Raw genomic sequence first — 14,784 nt, 5'->3', positions numbered from 1 at the left:
TTGATTAAAATGATAAGAATTAATACCACTGATTGTCCACCTTAGATCCAAGTGAGGCACTTGATTAAAATGATAAGAATGAATACCACTGATTGTCCACCTTAGATCCAAGTGAGGCATTTGATTAAAATGATAAGAATTACTACCACTGATTGTCCACCTTAGATCAAATGATAAGAATGAATACCACTGATTGTACCTTCATTAACTGTGTTGGTGTCTGTCCAAAGTTATTAATCATTCCCTCTAAAGCCTTTCTGTCATGTTCATTTGTAATGGCATCTAAGTCTACAGCACCTGGCAAATAAACATCAGTAAATTATTATTTTATTTATAGCCAAGTATACATAATCCATTAAAACATATAGCTATATTTTATCAAATTAAAATGTATATAGCCACTGGAAATTTTCTGATATCAGCCGGATATCAATTCCATCTGGGTTTGTAGTACAGGGATATATTTAACCTAGAAAAACTCTTTTATTCTTGAGAGTTGACGTCTGAGAGTCTATGACTTTTTCTCATCTATATATACAATAGAAATTCATCTATTTGGCTTCACCCTATTTACCTTGTCAAAATATAGGACAAACCTTTGTAAATCCTAGACTAAACTTACTGAGTAAATAAGTGTATCTTTAGCTACAGCTAAGTCTTGTTGATAAATGAAACATTAGGAATGATAACTTTTATAAAAAAAAAAGTCCAGTTGAATACTGGAAGCATACATAATACACCTATCAACTCTCCTGTCAATCATCAGTTAATTGACCAATCACATGTGGTCAATTCACCACATATGTAACCATTTGATAGCAGCATGTGTTGTCGGACATAACCTCGGTCAAACATTCTTATCTGAAGTTAATTTGATAGAAATTTTTGGAAATTTTCGCAATTAAATCATTAATAATATTGTTTTAGGGAAAGGAATCAATGTAAGAGCGTAGAGGAAGGTCAAGTTGTCAATTTTCAACAAAATATTTGATTATTTCAATGAATGAAACTAATTAATAAATCAATTAAAAAGGAATAGGGTGGCAGTGCTTATTGATTTTAAAATATTGTTTACATGCTAATAGTAATTAAAAAAAATTAATGAAAATATATATATATTGAAACACAAGATTTCCATTGGTTTACAAATTGAATTAGAATTGAAATTGATATTTTTTTCATTCATTTAAGAATTTATAATACTATAAAACATTCGAATGTATTATTTCTCGAAATTACATTATATATATCATAATGTAAAGATTCAGCAATTAAAAATTTGAATATAGAAATGAAAAATTTATGTTTGTACTGTCTTCAGTCTTTGAATTTTGTTAAAAGATAGGGGAAACTTGAATAATAATATTAAAAATATATATTTCAATAGATGCTTCATAAGTAAAATAATGTTTAATTTTGATATGTGGGAATAATTACTGATTAAACTTGATTAGTATCATAAGATTAGTATCATATATTTTATAAAAAAAAAAGTTTTGGAAATATTTTCTTTTCTTAATTTGAAATTAAAAAGGTACAGTGTGCAAAGATTTCTGTTTTAAAAGGATAAGAGTCTATATGAATTTAAAGCCAAGACAACTTCAATGACCAAATATACATGTAAGCAAAACATAAATTAATTTTCTTATGTCAAATAAAAAAAAAAACAAGCTGATTTACCTAAATATGTATTCAAGCAAAAGTATCAAGTTCAGCTGCTATCCTTCACTTCAATGAACTTATTTATCACCTTCTATTGTACTCTGAATCAACCAGAAACCACCACATCTTCTTAAAATATTATCTAGGAGTCAAACCTTTTAGACCAGCCATTAGACTGGAGATCACACTAACTGACGACAGATAAACCCATGGATTTCATTGCAATTCAAGTAATAATTAATTTACAAAAGCAAATTTTAAAGGAAACGGTAAAAACTACTTAGATATCCACAGAACTAGACAATACAGTTAAACCTACTTAGATATCCACAGAACTAGACAATACAGTAAAACCTACTTAGATATCCACACAGTAAAACGTACTTAGATATCCACAGAACTAGACAATACAGGAAAACCTACTTAGATATCCACAGAACTAGACAATACAGTAAAACCTACCTTCATATGTACAGTAATAGAAAACATTTAAAGCTTCTGCAGCCGCTGGACCTTTCTGTTTGTAACCAAATATCAGGTCAATCCAATTCTGGAGGTTTTCTGAGACATACTCTGATTCCTACAAAAGTTTTGGATAATCTTAAATCACCAAATATTGTACAAAACAAGACAAAATGTTAAACTTCATTCTTTTAATTATTTTTTATCCTTTTTAATTGGAACAGTTTGATAGATTTATCAAGAATTCAATAGCAACAGTTTTTATTTAGAAGCATAAATATCATAGACTCTAGAGGGTTAACTGTGTAGGATTTATATACAAAATCTTTTTCCAAGGGAAATAACACTTTTAAAAATTGTTGATCTATACTCTTCTAGGTCATTGTTGATACAAACCTTTGAAAATCGAGAGTGTTTACAAAAATGAACAGGACACATCTGGTATTTCTATATCCCCCTACACTGCATTGTAGGAGGCTACAAAAAGACAATTTTTTTTTGTTTTTTTTTAATAATATTTGTACTTTTTTTAGGGTTATGTTGAAACGTCACACAGTAATCTTCACTTAGGACACAGAAATAGTAAATAAATAAGTTGAAGTGATAATACCAATAACTTGCAATTGATACCCCAACCCCCTTTTTAATGATATCCAAAGAGCAAGATTCACAACACACTATCAAGCAGAAAATGTTTGTAAATTAAGTAAAACTGTTTGCTAAGTTCCTCCCACTTACAGCAAACCTGTTTACTTTCAAACAAGAGATGAAACTTGCATTCAGAGAATCAGAAGTGTGTTTCTAGAAAGTCCTATGAGGGTAGGTGTCTTCAGGGATCATAGTTTTATTCTTACGAGGAAGGTTGTTTCAAATATTACTTATATATTATGAATAAGTAACTTCTGTTAATATTTTTTCTATAGGTGTCCATTCATACAGTTTTTACAAGTTTAACAAATTTTCGCATCTGGTTATTTTCCCCATGCAGTATAAAACTATTTAAATCCTCCTGAAACACTAATTGCCTTTCTAATGCCACACTTCTTGGTCAAAGATTGGTCTCTTGGGGCTGTTAAAATAACATTTTCCTTCAAAATCTTAGAGATGAACAAATATAAATGGATGGAACCTTGTGATTAAATTAAGACTTGAAGTTATTTATAATTTGAAATCTTTATCAAAAACAATTACATATGTTCCTTAAATAATTGTAAATATACTTAAGTTTTTCGAAGATGTATAAGATAGTTTATAAAAGTAATATATTTGTCATTATTTTTAAAGTAACCTCTCTATACTCATCTGAAGTTGGATAAATACTTAAAGGGAAACTTCGCAAAAAAATCAAAAATTGATATTATGTTTATTTTGTATAAAAATGCTCAAATTCATAGGTATTAAAGTTTTAGTCTGCTAGATAAGAGATCACCATCGATTTTAAATTTAGTGTATCAATTCTCTCCGGTCGGCCATTTTGTCACCTTGTCCGATTTGCAGTCGCGATATGTCTAAGGACCAGAACTACAGTAACCCGATGTAGTCGTAATTGCGTGTCGATATCTCGTCAATCGTACGGTTGTTTTATCCGACTAGTTACTTGATACGGAAAATTTTCTTTTTTTTTTAATAACCATGATCTGTTATTTTAAGACTGATAATATAGGAATTAGTGAAAAGGTCAAAATTTCAAATCATAAATAAGTCTTCCGTGAAACTTGAATTGTTTTCGGCAATCTAATTAGTTCATAATTCTTTTATGTAATAAACTTTATTCAAATAAATTAGGATCTTCGCTCCACTGATCACCCGCATGGCTAAAGGTATTACTCCCAAAGGTATTGTAGGGGGTGTGAGGTGACACGTCCAGGTATTCAAGCGATTTCCTGTCGAGTTTGCAAATTCATGCATCGTTTCACTTCTTAGTGTATTGATAAGTGTACACGGCCGATAACTTATAACTTTCCATTTTGAACTATTAGGTGTATAATATACATCTCTATCTTGCGTGTCCGAAAGTGATATAATATATAGTCATTACTAAACATATACGCTTGTTTATGAATAACATTTCTGGTTAAAAGAAAATTATTTATAAAAATATAAATAATACCAAAAAAAACCAACAGATCTGATGAAATAAAAAAAAAAATCCAAGAGTAAATTTGGTAAAATGTAATATATACTCGTTGTCAATGGTGAAGGACAGATTGGAACATACCAGAAATACATTGATTTAAAAAAAGGTACGCACTAGTCGACCATTCGTATATACGCCTGGATTATAAGTTACGGAACTATAGCGCAAATTAAAATATATACATTTATACATAGAACCAGAGACATATATATGTCTCTGATAGAACATAAGAAAGAATAATATATTTTGCGTAAATTGGGGTAAAAGTTTTGTAAAATGAAAAGTCCACGTATGCCAACAGTAAGTAATCATCAAATGTCGATAGATTATTGTATACCAAACGAAGAAGGAGAAGAAGAGATTTAAACACAGGTCGATATATTACTTTATTTGGCTCATCGAAGTTATGGACATTTATAATTCAATTAGATTGTTCTCGAAAAAAGGAAGAAATTCGTCTTCGTCACAATTGTTCCAAAATGCATACGCCACTGGAAGTACACTTATACCGAGGGATGTGAATATTTTCCGGGAAAACTATAGAGTATCAAAGTTTCAAATCAATTTCGGGATTTATTTTTTCTCTAGATATTCAATGACAGCAATTTAAAGAAACTGCTTGTCCGCTTTAGTGGCATTCTTGCCAGTTGAAACAGACTTATAATTACATTTAAAAATAGGGAAGGATGACATTAAATTCGTTGTCTTTTTTTATACATCGTTGGTCAAATAGCTAAAGTATTATATATAGTTACGGTGTGAGACGAAGAGTATTTTAAGAAGGACATATTCCCGATTATGTATAAATTTTGTTGATGTTTTTCACACTTGAAAAGCATATCTGTTCGTAATTTGTCGATTCCATTCCAATTAGATCCTTTAATTTCCTGTCAATTTTTTTAAACATTTTTCTTTTTAAATATCTGAAGTCTTCATGTGTTGTCAGATTTAAAATATTTTGATGAGCACATTAATTTCTAAATAGGTAATTAAAGATCACTTTGGATGGACTAAAATATATAATTGCAATTGTTAATGATCTGTTTGAAATATTTAAGGCTGCCGATCCTTATTTGAAATAGTACAATTTTTAGTTCATAAACTCGTGTTTAGAAGGCTATTTTTATTTATAAATTCTCCAATTAAAATAATTCAGTGTTTTATCGTTACTAAAGTAATCAAAAGTCATAATTCATTAAAAAGTGATCTTATGCAAAATATAAAAATATACAACAGCTATCCAGTTATTGTGCGATCTTATTATTCCCGTTAATTAATTTTAATTTTTTTTTTTACATTCATGTGTCTGAAATTTTGTCGGAGTCCCGTTTACAATTATGTTGTTCACACCTGAATGCCAGTGAACTGTGACGCCTAGATTTCACTGAATGAGGATCAAAGGATTAGAATTACATAATGCTAATCTTTTAATTACCTTGAGTTAACCTACGCATTCAACATTCTTTAGGTGTCAAAAAACAATACACATTTTATTTCCTCCGTACAAGCAAGTGAAAATGTTTGCTGTAATGAAGCAAAAACGTCAGAATACAAACATGTATTTTTAATACACTATTGATCATGTCAATTTCATATGTTTGTTTAAAGTATTTGTACAAAACAAATCATAAAAATGTTCTATGTATGAATTAATTTTATTATTAAAATTCGTTTTAAAATATCCACACGATCTAATTTTAAAAGTTGCATGGCTATCACTTATTTTTCGTTGGTTAATAGCTACACCAAAAGTCGTCGATGCGCTTTAAATCGCGTAATTAGATTGTTAACGAACAAGACTTAAATGAGATATTTTCACTCCCGGCATGCATCAAAGACTTAAACTACGTCACATAAGTCAGGAAGCTTCAAGAAATAAAATTAATAATTCCCAATTTTCTTCTTTATTAGATTTCATATCAAAATAAAACTTGGTGAATATGTTTTTTATGGTATTATGAACATAATAAGATGATAAGTGAAAAATCGCGAATTATCCCTTTAATTTCACTTAATAAAATGACATAAAAATTCTTAAAAACTACATTTATAAAGTGTATCGTCAGGTAGTAGGTATTCCTATGGGCACTAACTGTGCCCCTTTAATAGCAGATTTATTTCTATATTGCTATGAATCTCAGTTTATGAACAAACTCAGTAAAGTTTGGCTTTTAACTAGCTGTCAGTAACTGCGAGTACTCTCAAATCGTATTTTCTTGTTGATTCGACCTGTTGATACTGTTTGTAATGCTTTTTTGTTATTTTATATTTATATGGATCTTGTCTATATACCAGCTTTGATTATTTGGAATATCTTCCAAATTTTCACTTCTTACTACATTTGTATTAACTTCAAGATTTACCTGTATTATTAAAACCGTTTTTTGATTTTTTTTTTTCTAAAGTGAATATTTTCGAAGCGTTAAATATTTTGCAGTGGTGTCTTGCCATGGCTTTGTTTGGATTTTGTTTGTTTGCTTTTTGGACTTTCACTTTTTGTGGGGACTTGAGATTTCTTTCCAAGCATTACACAGTACTGTTGAAGAATTTCTAATCTATTCTAAAGTTTTGTAAAATTTCATGCAAAATGTATTTGAATAGATTAGATGTTTACACAGGTGTTAATTGAGCTTCCTCTATAATGCTCTACTTTCGTTATTATAGAAGTGGTGTAGATTTGATTGACATCTTAATGGATCATGATAATTATTTTCACAAAACTGCAGAGAAGAGCCTACTGAAAAAGCTCCGAGCATTGTCCATGCATGCTCGGAGCTTCCTCAAAAGAATTAATCTATGATCCCTTACTAACCTGGAAACTCATTTAACTGGATATTTGTTATTTATAATGCTCTTCAACCTTGTACTTGTTTGGCTTTATAAATATTTTGATTTGAGTGTCACTGATGAGTCTTATGTAGACGAAACGCGCGTCTGGCGTACTAAATTATAATCCTGGTACCCTTGATAACTAATTATAAAGTTTTAGTTTGTGTTAAAGGATTAATGTTTACTGATCATTTCACCTTACTTACCAAGGCTAACATATTTTTATGTACAAAATCTTCAGGAGACTCTGCCCACTTTGGCAGCTTAACATCATTGACTTGCTCTCTTGTGATCTGAAGTTTACCAAGGTCAAATCCTATTAAGAAAATGTAATAATATTACTCAAACAAGAATGTGTCCATAGTACACGGGTGCCCCATCCGCACTATCCTTTTTTATGTTTAGTGGACCATGAAATTGGAATAAAAACTCTAATTTGGCATTAAAATTAGAAAGATCATATCACAGGGAACATGTGTACTAAGTTTCAAGTTGACTGGACTTCAACTTCATCAAAAACTACTTTGACCAAACACTTTTTGCCTCACTATCGCTCAGGCAAAAATAATCACAAATATAATGCCTACCCATGTTAAAACTACAATAAAGTATAGCTTGCATCAATTATTTCTTAAATAAAGTTTCTTTACATAGTGACTTACAGTAAGACAGTTTAAACAAAAAATGAACCCTACAAATGGCCGAAATCTGTTACAAAATGTCAGGATCCTTGATTTGCAATTTTGGTTTAGTGATTAACACATTTTCAAAAATTCTTCAATTGATAAAAATTGTCATTTCAAGGAAAAACTTGCTATAAAAGGTAAATAAATGATTTCAAATAAAAAAGACAATTCTGCAGAAATTGCATCTTGATCAATACAATTATTGTCTATCTATTATAGTTTTCAAGATAATAGACATAAATAAGGCCAGGATAAAAGTCAGATGTTGTTTCCAAAGACTTTTTATTGTCCATTAGAATTACACATTACCAGTTTCTTCAGATTTTTAAATCATTATATACTCAATATACATTTACCATTCTCATTGACTAGAAATTCAGGTAAGTAAAAGAACTCCGGAATAAGTTCCTTGACATCGTTTGGGTTTTCCATCAACATTTTATATGTACCAGGAACTGAGTGGAACTGTCTATCTGTTACATCAAATCTGAAAACATTCAAATAAATGTAAATAGTATCAGACATTCGTAAGGTCAAGGAGTTGATAATAAAATATAGTCTTTGGGATAACATAAAAGTTTGAGATAAAAGAGCTTGATATAACAAATATCTGTGATTATTGTAATAATAACCTGTCCCCCTGTAGTTCTATATGTTAGTTACCTGTCCCCCTGTAGTTCTATATGTTAGTACCTGTCCCCAGCAGTTCTATATGTTAGTTACCTGTCCCCCTGTAGTTCTATATGTTAATTACCTGTCCCCCTGTAGTTCTATATGTTAATTACCTGTCCCCTGTAGATCTATATGATAATTACTTGTCCCCCTGTAGTTCTATATGTGAATCACCTGTCCCCTGTAGTTCTATATGTGAATCACCTGTCCCCTGTAGATCTATATGTTAATTTCCTGTCCCCCTGTAGTTCTATATGTGAATCACCTGCCCCCCTGTAGATCTATATGATAATTACCTGTCCCCCTGTAGTTCTATATGTGAATCACCTGTCCCCCTGTAGTTCTATATGTGAATTACCTGTCCCCCTGTAGTTCTATATGATAATCACCTGTCTGTCTGTAGTTCTATATGTGAATAACCTGTCCCCCTGTAGTTCTATATGATAATTACCTGTCCCCCTGTAGTTCTATATGATAATCACCTGTCCGTCTGTAGTTCTATATGTGAATAACCTGTCCCCCTGTAGTTCTATATGTTAATTACCTGTCCCCCTGTAGTTCTATATGTTAGTTACCTGTCCCCCTGCAGTTCTATATGTGAATCACCTGTCCGTCTGTAGTTCTATATGTGAATAACCTGTCCCCCTGTAGTTCTATATGATAATCACCTGTCCGACTGTAGTTCTATATGTGAATAACCTGTCCCCCTGTAGTTCTATATGTTAATTACCTGTCCCCCTGTAGTTCTATATGATAATCACCTGTCCATCTGTAGTTCTATATGTGAATAACCTGTCCCCCTGTAGTTCTATACGTGAATTACCTGTCCCCCTGTAGTTCTATATCTTAGCTACCTGTCCCCCTGCAGGTCTATATGTGAATCACCTGTCCGTCTGTAGTTCTATATGTGAATAACCTGTCCCCCTGTAGTTCTATATGTGAATTACCTGTCCCCCTGTAGTTCTATCTGTGAATTACCTGTCCCCCTGTAGTTCTATATGTGAATCACCTGTCCCCCTGTAGTTCTATATGTTAGTTACCTGTCCCCCTGTAGTTCTATATGTGAATTACCTGTCCGTCTGTAGTTCTATATGTGAATCACCTGTCCCCCTGTAGTTCTATATGTTAGTTACCTGTCCCCCTGTAGTTCTATATGTGAATCACCTGTCCCCCTGTAGTTCTATATGTGAATCACCTGTCCCCCTGTAGTTCTATATGTACGTTACCTGTCCCCCTGTAGTTCTATATGTTAATTACCTGTCCCCTGTAGTTCTATATGATAATTACCTGTCCCCCTGTAGTTCTATATGTAAAGCAGTAAAAGGTTCCATTCTGAGGAGATAGTGCATGACACCTGCTGCATTAGAGTAATGGGTACCATAATGGAACTTCTCTATCACTCCAGAGGGATCCTCAAACGTTTCAAATCTGAAATGAAAATCAAATTTCAACATTTTTTCCAAGCATAAATTTCAAAATAGTTTTCAATAAATTTGTGGTTAAAAAAATGTTTGTTATTTACCAATGTCATCAATCGTTAAGAATACATGTCATTGTATTTCTCAGGGCTTTGCTATTGAATTTCAAAACAATAAACTACACATGGCAAATTTCTTGTTTATCTTTAGGGAATTTTCCTAAGTAAGTGTTTTACTTAAGAAATGGCTGATGTTTTTATATATATTTTTTAGGTTTAGCCTCAATCTTATTGTTGTACAGACAGAAGTCAAAACTTACTAAATTAGAACAACAAGAAAGGACATAAAAATTTACAATTGCGACCAATACAATTATTAGTTTGTTCACTGAAATCAGTTCAAGAAGATTACTTACATGTTTTATTGCCCAGTTAAAGCCATTATTATTAAATGAATTCACTAGTCACATTTTTAAACAGAGCATTGTGGCTTATAATTTTGTAAGATAATATTATATTGATTTTGTCAAAAACCCAATACATTTTTAATTGATTACATTGAGGTACTTACTTTTCTCTGAGTATTTCTTCATTTTTAGGATTAACAGCACCAATTGGTTTGGATAAATCTCTGTATACAGTACAACTGTTTAGATTTAAAGTATCAGACTCATAATCACTTATTATCCATGGAAACTAAAATATTAAAACAATTATTATTCACATAAAGCATATCTAAGAAACATAAGAAGTTTACCATGTTACTCTGGTTAAGTCTCATTTGTTAATTGGTGTTTACTATAAATGTGAGTGAACTCACAAAAGAATTCCCCTGCCTAACAATACTATTAGTACATCATAGTTTACAAAATACAAATACATTAAACCTTCCCATTTATTGGTGAAACATAAAATAGATACATGTATTGTGTTGTTGGGTAGCTTACTCATTGATTTTTACCACTCCATTCCTTATATTCGTGTTTAGTCAAAAGGGTAGATTACTCTTTCATGTTTTTCTTATAGATTGAATTTAACATATATAAGGTGATATGTATCAACAATAAATAAAACTTTGATTTGAATTTATATGTACCAAGTATAAAAGTACATTTCCACTTATTTTCTGAATGTTTATGATTAAAACCATAATGTCCTTATTCGATGTTGGGATTCTATCATATAGGTTCCTTTCTAAAGGAGTGTACTATTCCCTTAATAAACCTATGACAACAGGCAGAGTAACTCACTATATATTTGATTTTTATTAAATAGCAAGTTAGGAAATACATTTTCATGAAGTATAAGATAAATTCATCCTTGTTTGCTTATACTACAACAATAAGTGATAAGTTAAGCCTTGATCACTCCTTAATGGATAGCTCCAACGGATAATTTTGTTTTTAATCAGGTCATTTCCGTTAGATGTCCATTCTTATCTGTTTTAAACGTCTGTCCATATCAGTTTCATGTCTGTTTAGCATACTTTTTATCCGTCAACGTCCGTTTTGTCCAGTGGAAAATTTTGAGCATGTTCAGAGCGGATCATCTGTTATACATCAGTTTGAGGTCTGGAAGACAAATTCACCAGCAGACTTCTACTGGACATTTAACTGATATAATAGATGTTGAACGAATGTGTAACAGACTTATACCGGACGTATAGTGGATAAAACGGAATATGAACGGATCTGAAACGGATAAATGCAAATTAAAAATTTAACGTCAGAAATGCAAATTATTGGTATGCAGATTTCTTGATTGTCATAAATCATTATTATTCATAATTGATCTTAAAGTAAGGGCATGTTTTCACTATCAAGCAGCTCTTATTCAGACCAGACACTACCCTTTGCAGCATTTTGAAGAATAAACCAAAACCAGTTACGCAGAAACTTTTGAATATTTATGCGATTTACATGTATTTTTATTGTCGCGTTTAATTTTTCTATATATCTTGTTCATCCGTTACGCTTCCATGAGGTGGGCGTTTTATGCAGTACTCGTCCTTTGGATGTTTGTTCCATATCCGTTCTGTCCGGTACGTTTCTGTTTCTCATATGTTGCATATCCAGTGTGTGTTCGTTATGCATTGGTTACACGTCCATTTTGTTTGGTCAGTACATCAATTGACTCCCAACAGATAACAATTCGTGCTATCCAGAAAGTGATTACTAACACATGACAAACAAGTGATAACTTATAAACGACAAACAAGTGATAACTTACACACATAACAAGTGTTTACTTACCATTGGAAACTGACTAAGATCGTTGTAGGTTTGACCTGTTATTGTGTTTACTTATCACAGAATACTGACTAAGATCGTTGTAGGTTTGACCTGCTATTGTGTTTACTTACCACAGGATACTGACTAAGATCATTGTAGGTTCTGCCTGCTATTGTGTTTACTTACCACAGGATACTGACTAAGATCGTTGTAGGTTTGACCTGCTATTGTGTTTACTTACCACAGGATACTGACTAAGATCGTTGTAGGTTTGACCTGCTATTGTGTTTACCTACCACAGGATACTGACTAAGATCATTGTAGGTTCTGCCTGCTATTGTGTTTACTTACCACAGGATACTGACTAAGATCGTTGTAGGTTCTGCCTGCTATTGTGTTTACTTACCACAGAATACTGACTAAGATCGTTGTAGGTTTGACCTGCTATTGTGTTTACTTACCACAGGATACTGACTAAGATCATTGTAGGTTCTGCCTGCTATTGTGTTTACTTACCACAGGATACTGACTAAGATCGTTGTAGGTTTGACCTGCTATTGTGTTTACTTACCACAGGATACTGACTAAGATCGTTGTAGGTTCTGCCTGCTATTGTGTTTACTTACCACAGGATACTGACCAAGATCGTTGTAGGTTTGACCTGCTATTGTGTTTACTTACCACAGAATACTGACTAAGATCGTTGTAGGTTTGACCTGCTATTGTGTTTACTTACCACAGGATACTGACTAAGATCGTTGTAGGTTTGACCTGCTATTGTGTTTACTTACCACAGGATACTGACTAAGATCGTTGTAGGTTTGACCTGCTATTGTGTTTACTTACCACAGGATACTGACTAAGATCGTTGTAGGTTCTGCCTGCTATTGTGTTTACTTACCACAGGATACTGACTAAGATCGTTGTAGGTTTGACCTGCTATTGTGTTTACTTACCACAGGATACTGACTAAGATCGTTGTAGGTTCGACCTGCTATTGTGTTTACTTACCACAGGATACTGACTAAGATCGTTGTAGGTTCTGCCTGCTATTGTGTTTACTTACCACAGGATACTGACTAAGATCGTTGTAGGTTCTGCCTGCTATTGTGTTTACTTACCACAGGATACTGACTAAGATCGTTGTAGGTTTGACCTGCTATTGTGTTTTCTTACCACAGGATACTGACTAAGATCGTTGTAGGTTTGACCTGCTATTGTGTTTACTTACCACAGGATACTGACTAAGATCGTTGTAGGTTCTGCCTGCTATTGTGTTTACTTACCACAGGATACTGACTAAGATCGTTGTAGGTTCTGCCTGCTATTGTGTTTACTTACCACAGGATACTGACTAAGATCGTTGTAGGTTTGACCTGCTATTGTGTTTACTTACCACAGGATACTGACTAAGATCGTTGTAGGTTTGACCTGCTATTGTGTTTACTTACCACAGGATACTGACTAAGATCGTTGTAGGTTCTGCCTGCTATTGTGTTTACTTACCACAGGATACTGACTAAGATCGTTGTAGGTTTGACCTGCTATTGTGTTTACTTACCACAGGATACTGACTAAGATCGTTGTAGGTTTGACCTGCTATTGTGTTTACTTACCACAGGATACTGACTAAGATCGTTGTAGGTTCTGCCTGCTATTGTGTTTACTTACCACAGGATACTGACTAAGATCGTTGTAGGTTCTGCCTGCTATTGTGTTTACTTACCACAGGATACTGACTAAGATCGTTGTAGGTTCTGCCTGCTATTGTGTTTACTTACCACAGGATACTGACTAAGATCGTTGTAGGTTTGACCTGCTATTGTGTTTACTTACCACAGGATACTGACTAAGATCGTTGTAGGTTTGACCTGCTATTGTGTTTACTTACCACAGGATACTGACTAAGATCGTTGTAGGTTCTGCCTGCTATTGTGTTTACTTACCACAGGATACTGACTAAGATCGTTGTAGGTTTGACCTGCTATTGTGTTTACTTACCACAGGATACTGACTAAGATCGTTGTAGGTTCGACCTGCTATTGTGTTTACTTACCACAGGATACTGACTAAGATCGTTGTAGGTTCTGCCTGCTATTGTGTTTACTTACCACAGGATACTGACTAAGATCGTTGTAGGTTCTGCCTGCTATTGTGTTTACTTACCACAGGATACTGACTAAGATCGTTGTAGGTTTGACCTGCTATTGTGTTTACTTACCACAGGATACTGACTAAGATCGTTGTAGGTTTGACCTGCTATTGTGTTTACTTACCACAGGATACTGACTAAGATCGTTGTAGGTTCTGCCTGCTATTGTGTTTACTTACCACAGGATACTGACTAAGATCGTTGTAGGTTCGACCTGCTATTGTGTTTACTTACCACAGGATACTGACTAAGATCGTTGTAGGTTTGACCTGCTATTGTGTTTACTTACCACAGGATACTGACTAAGATCGTTGTAGGTTTGACCTGCTATTGTGTTTACTTACCACAGGATACTGACTAAGATCGTTGTAGGTTTGACCTGCTATTGTGTTTACTTACCACAGGATACTGACTAAGATCGTTGTAGGTTCTGCCTGCTATTGTGTTTACTTACCACAGGAATACTGACTAAGATCGTTGTAGGTTTGACCTGCTATTGTGTTTACTTACCACAGGATACTGACTAAGATCATTGT

General features: G+C 33.0%; 1 protein-coding gene across 1 annotated transcript in view; it reads right to left on the bottom strand.

Annotated features, from left to right (window-relative positions):
• The window catches only part of LOC139503513 (neurobeachin-like protein 1), a gene marked incomplete in the record, with an annotated part of 102,496 nt that overhangs the window by 14,981 nt on the left and 72,731 nt on the right, over window positions 1–14,784 (bottom strand). Inside the window, 7 exon segments of the mRNA XM_071293304.1 lie at window positions 200–297; window positions 2,125–2,242; window positions 7,297–7,406; window positions 8,133–8,263; window positions 9,736–9,876; window positions 10,437–10,561; window positions 14,428–14,477. Of these exon segments, the coding sequence (XP_071149405.1) occupies window positions 200–297; window positions 2,125–2,242; window positions 7,297–7,406; window positions 8,133–8,263; window positions 9,736–9,876; window positions 10,437–10,561; window positions 14,428–14,477 (773 nt within the window).

The sequence above is a fragment of the Mytilus edulis genome, chromosome 14, assembly GCF_963676685.1.
Source record: "Mytilus edulis chromosome 14, xbMytEdul2.2, whole genome shotgun sequence".
Classification (NCBI taxonomy): Eukaryota; Metazoa; Mollusca; class Bivalvia; order Mytilida; family Mytilidae; genus Mytilus; species Mytilus edulis.
Note: the sequence above shows the minus strand (reverse complement) of the source record. Positions and strands in the feature narration are given on the sequence as shown.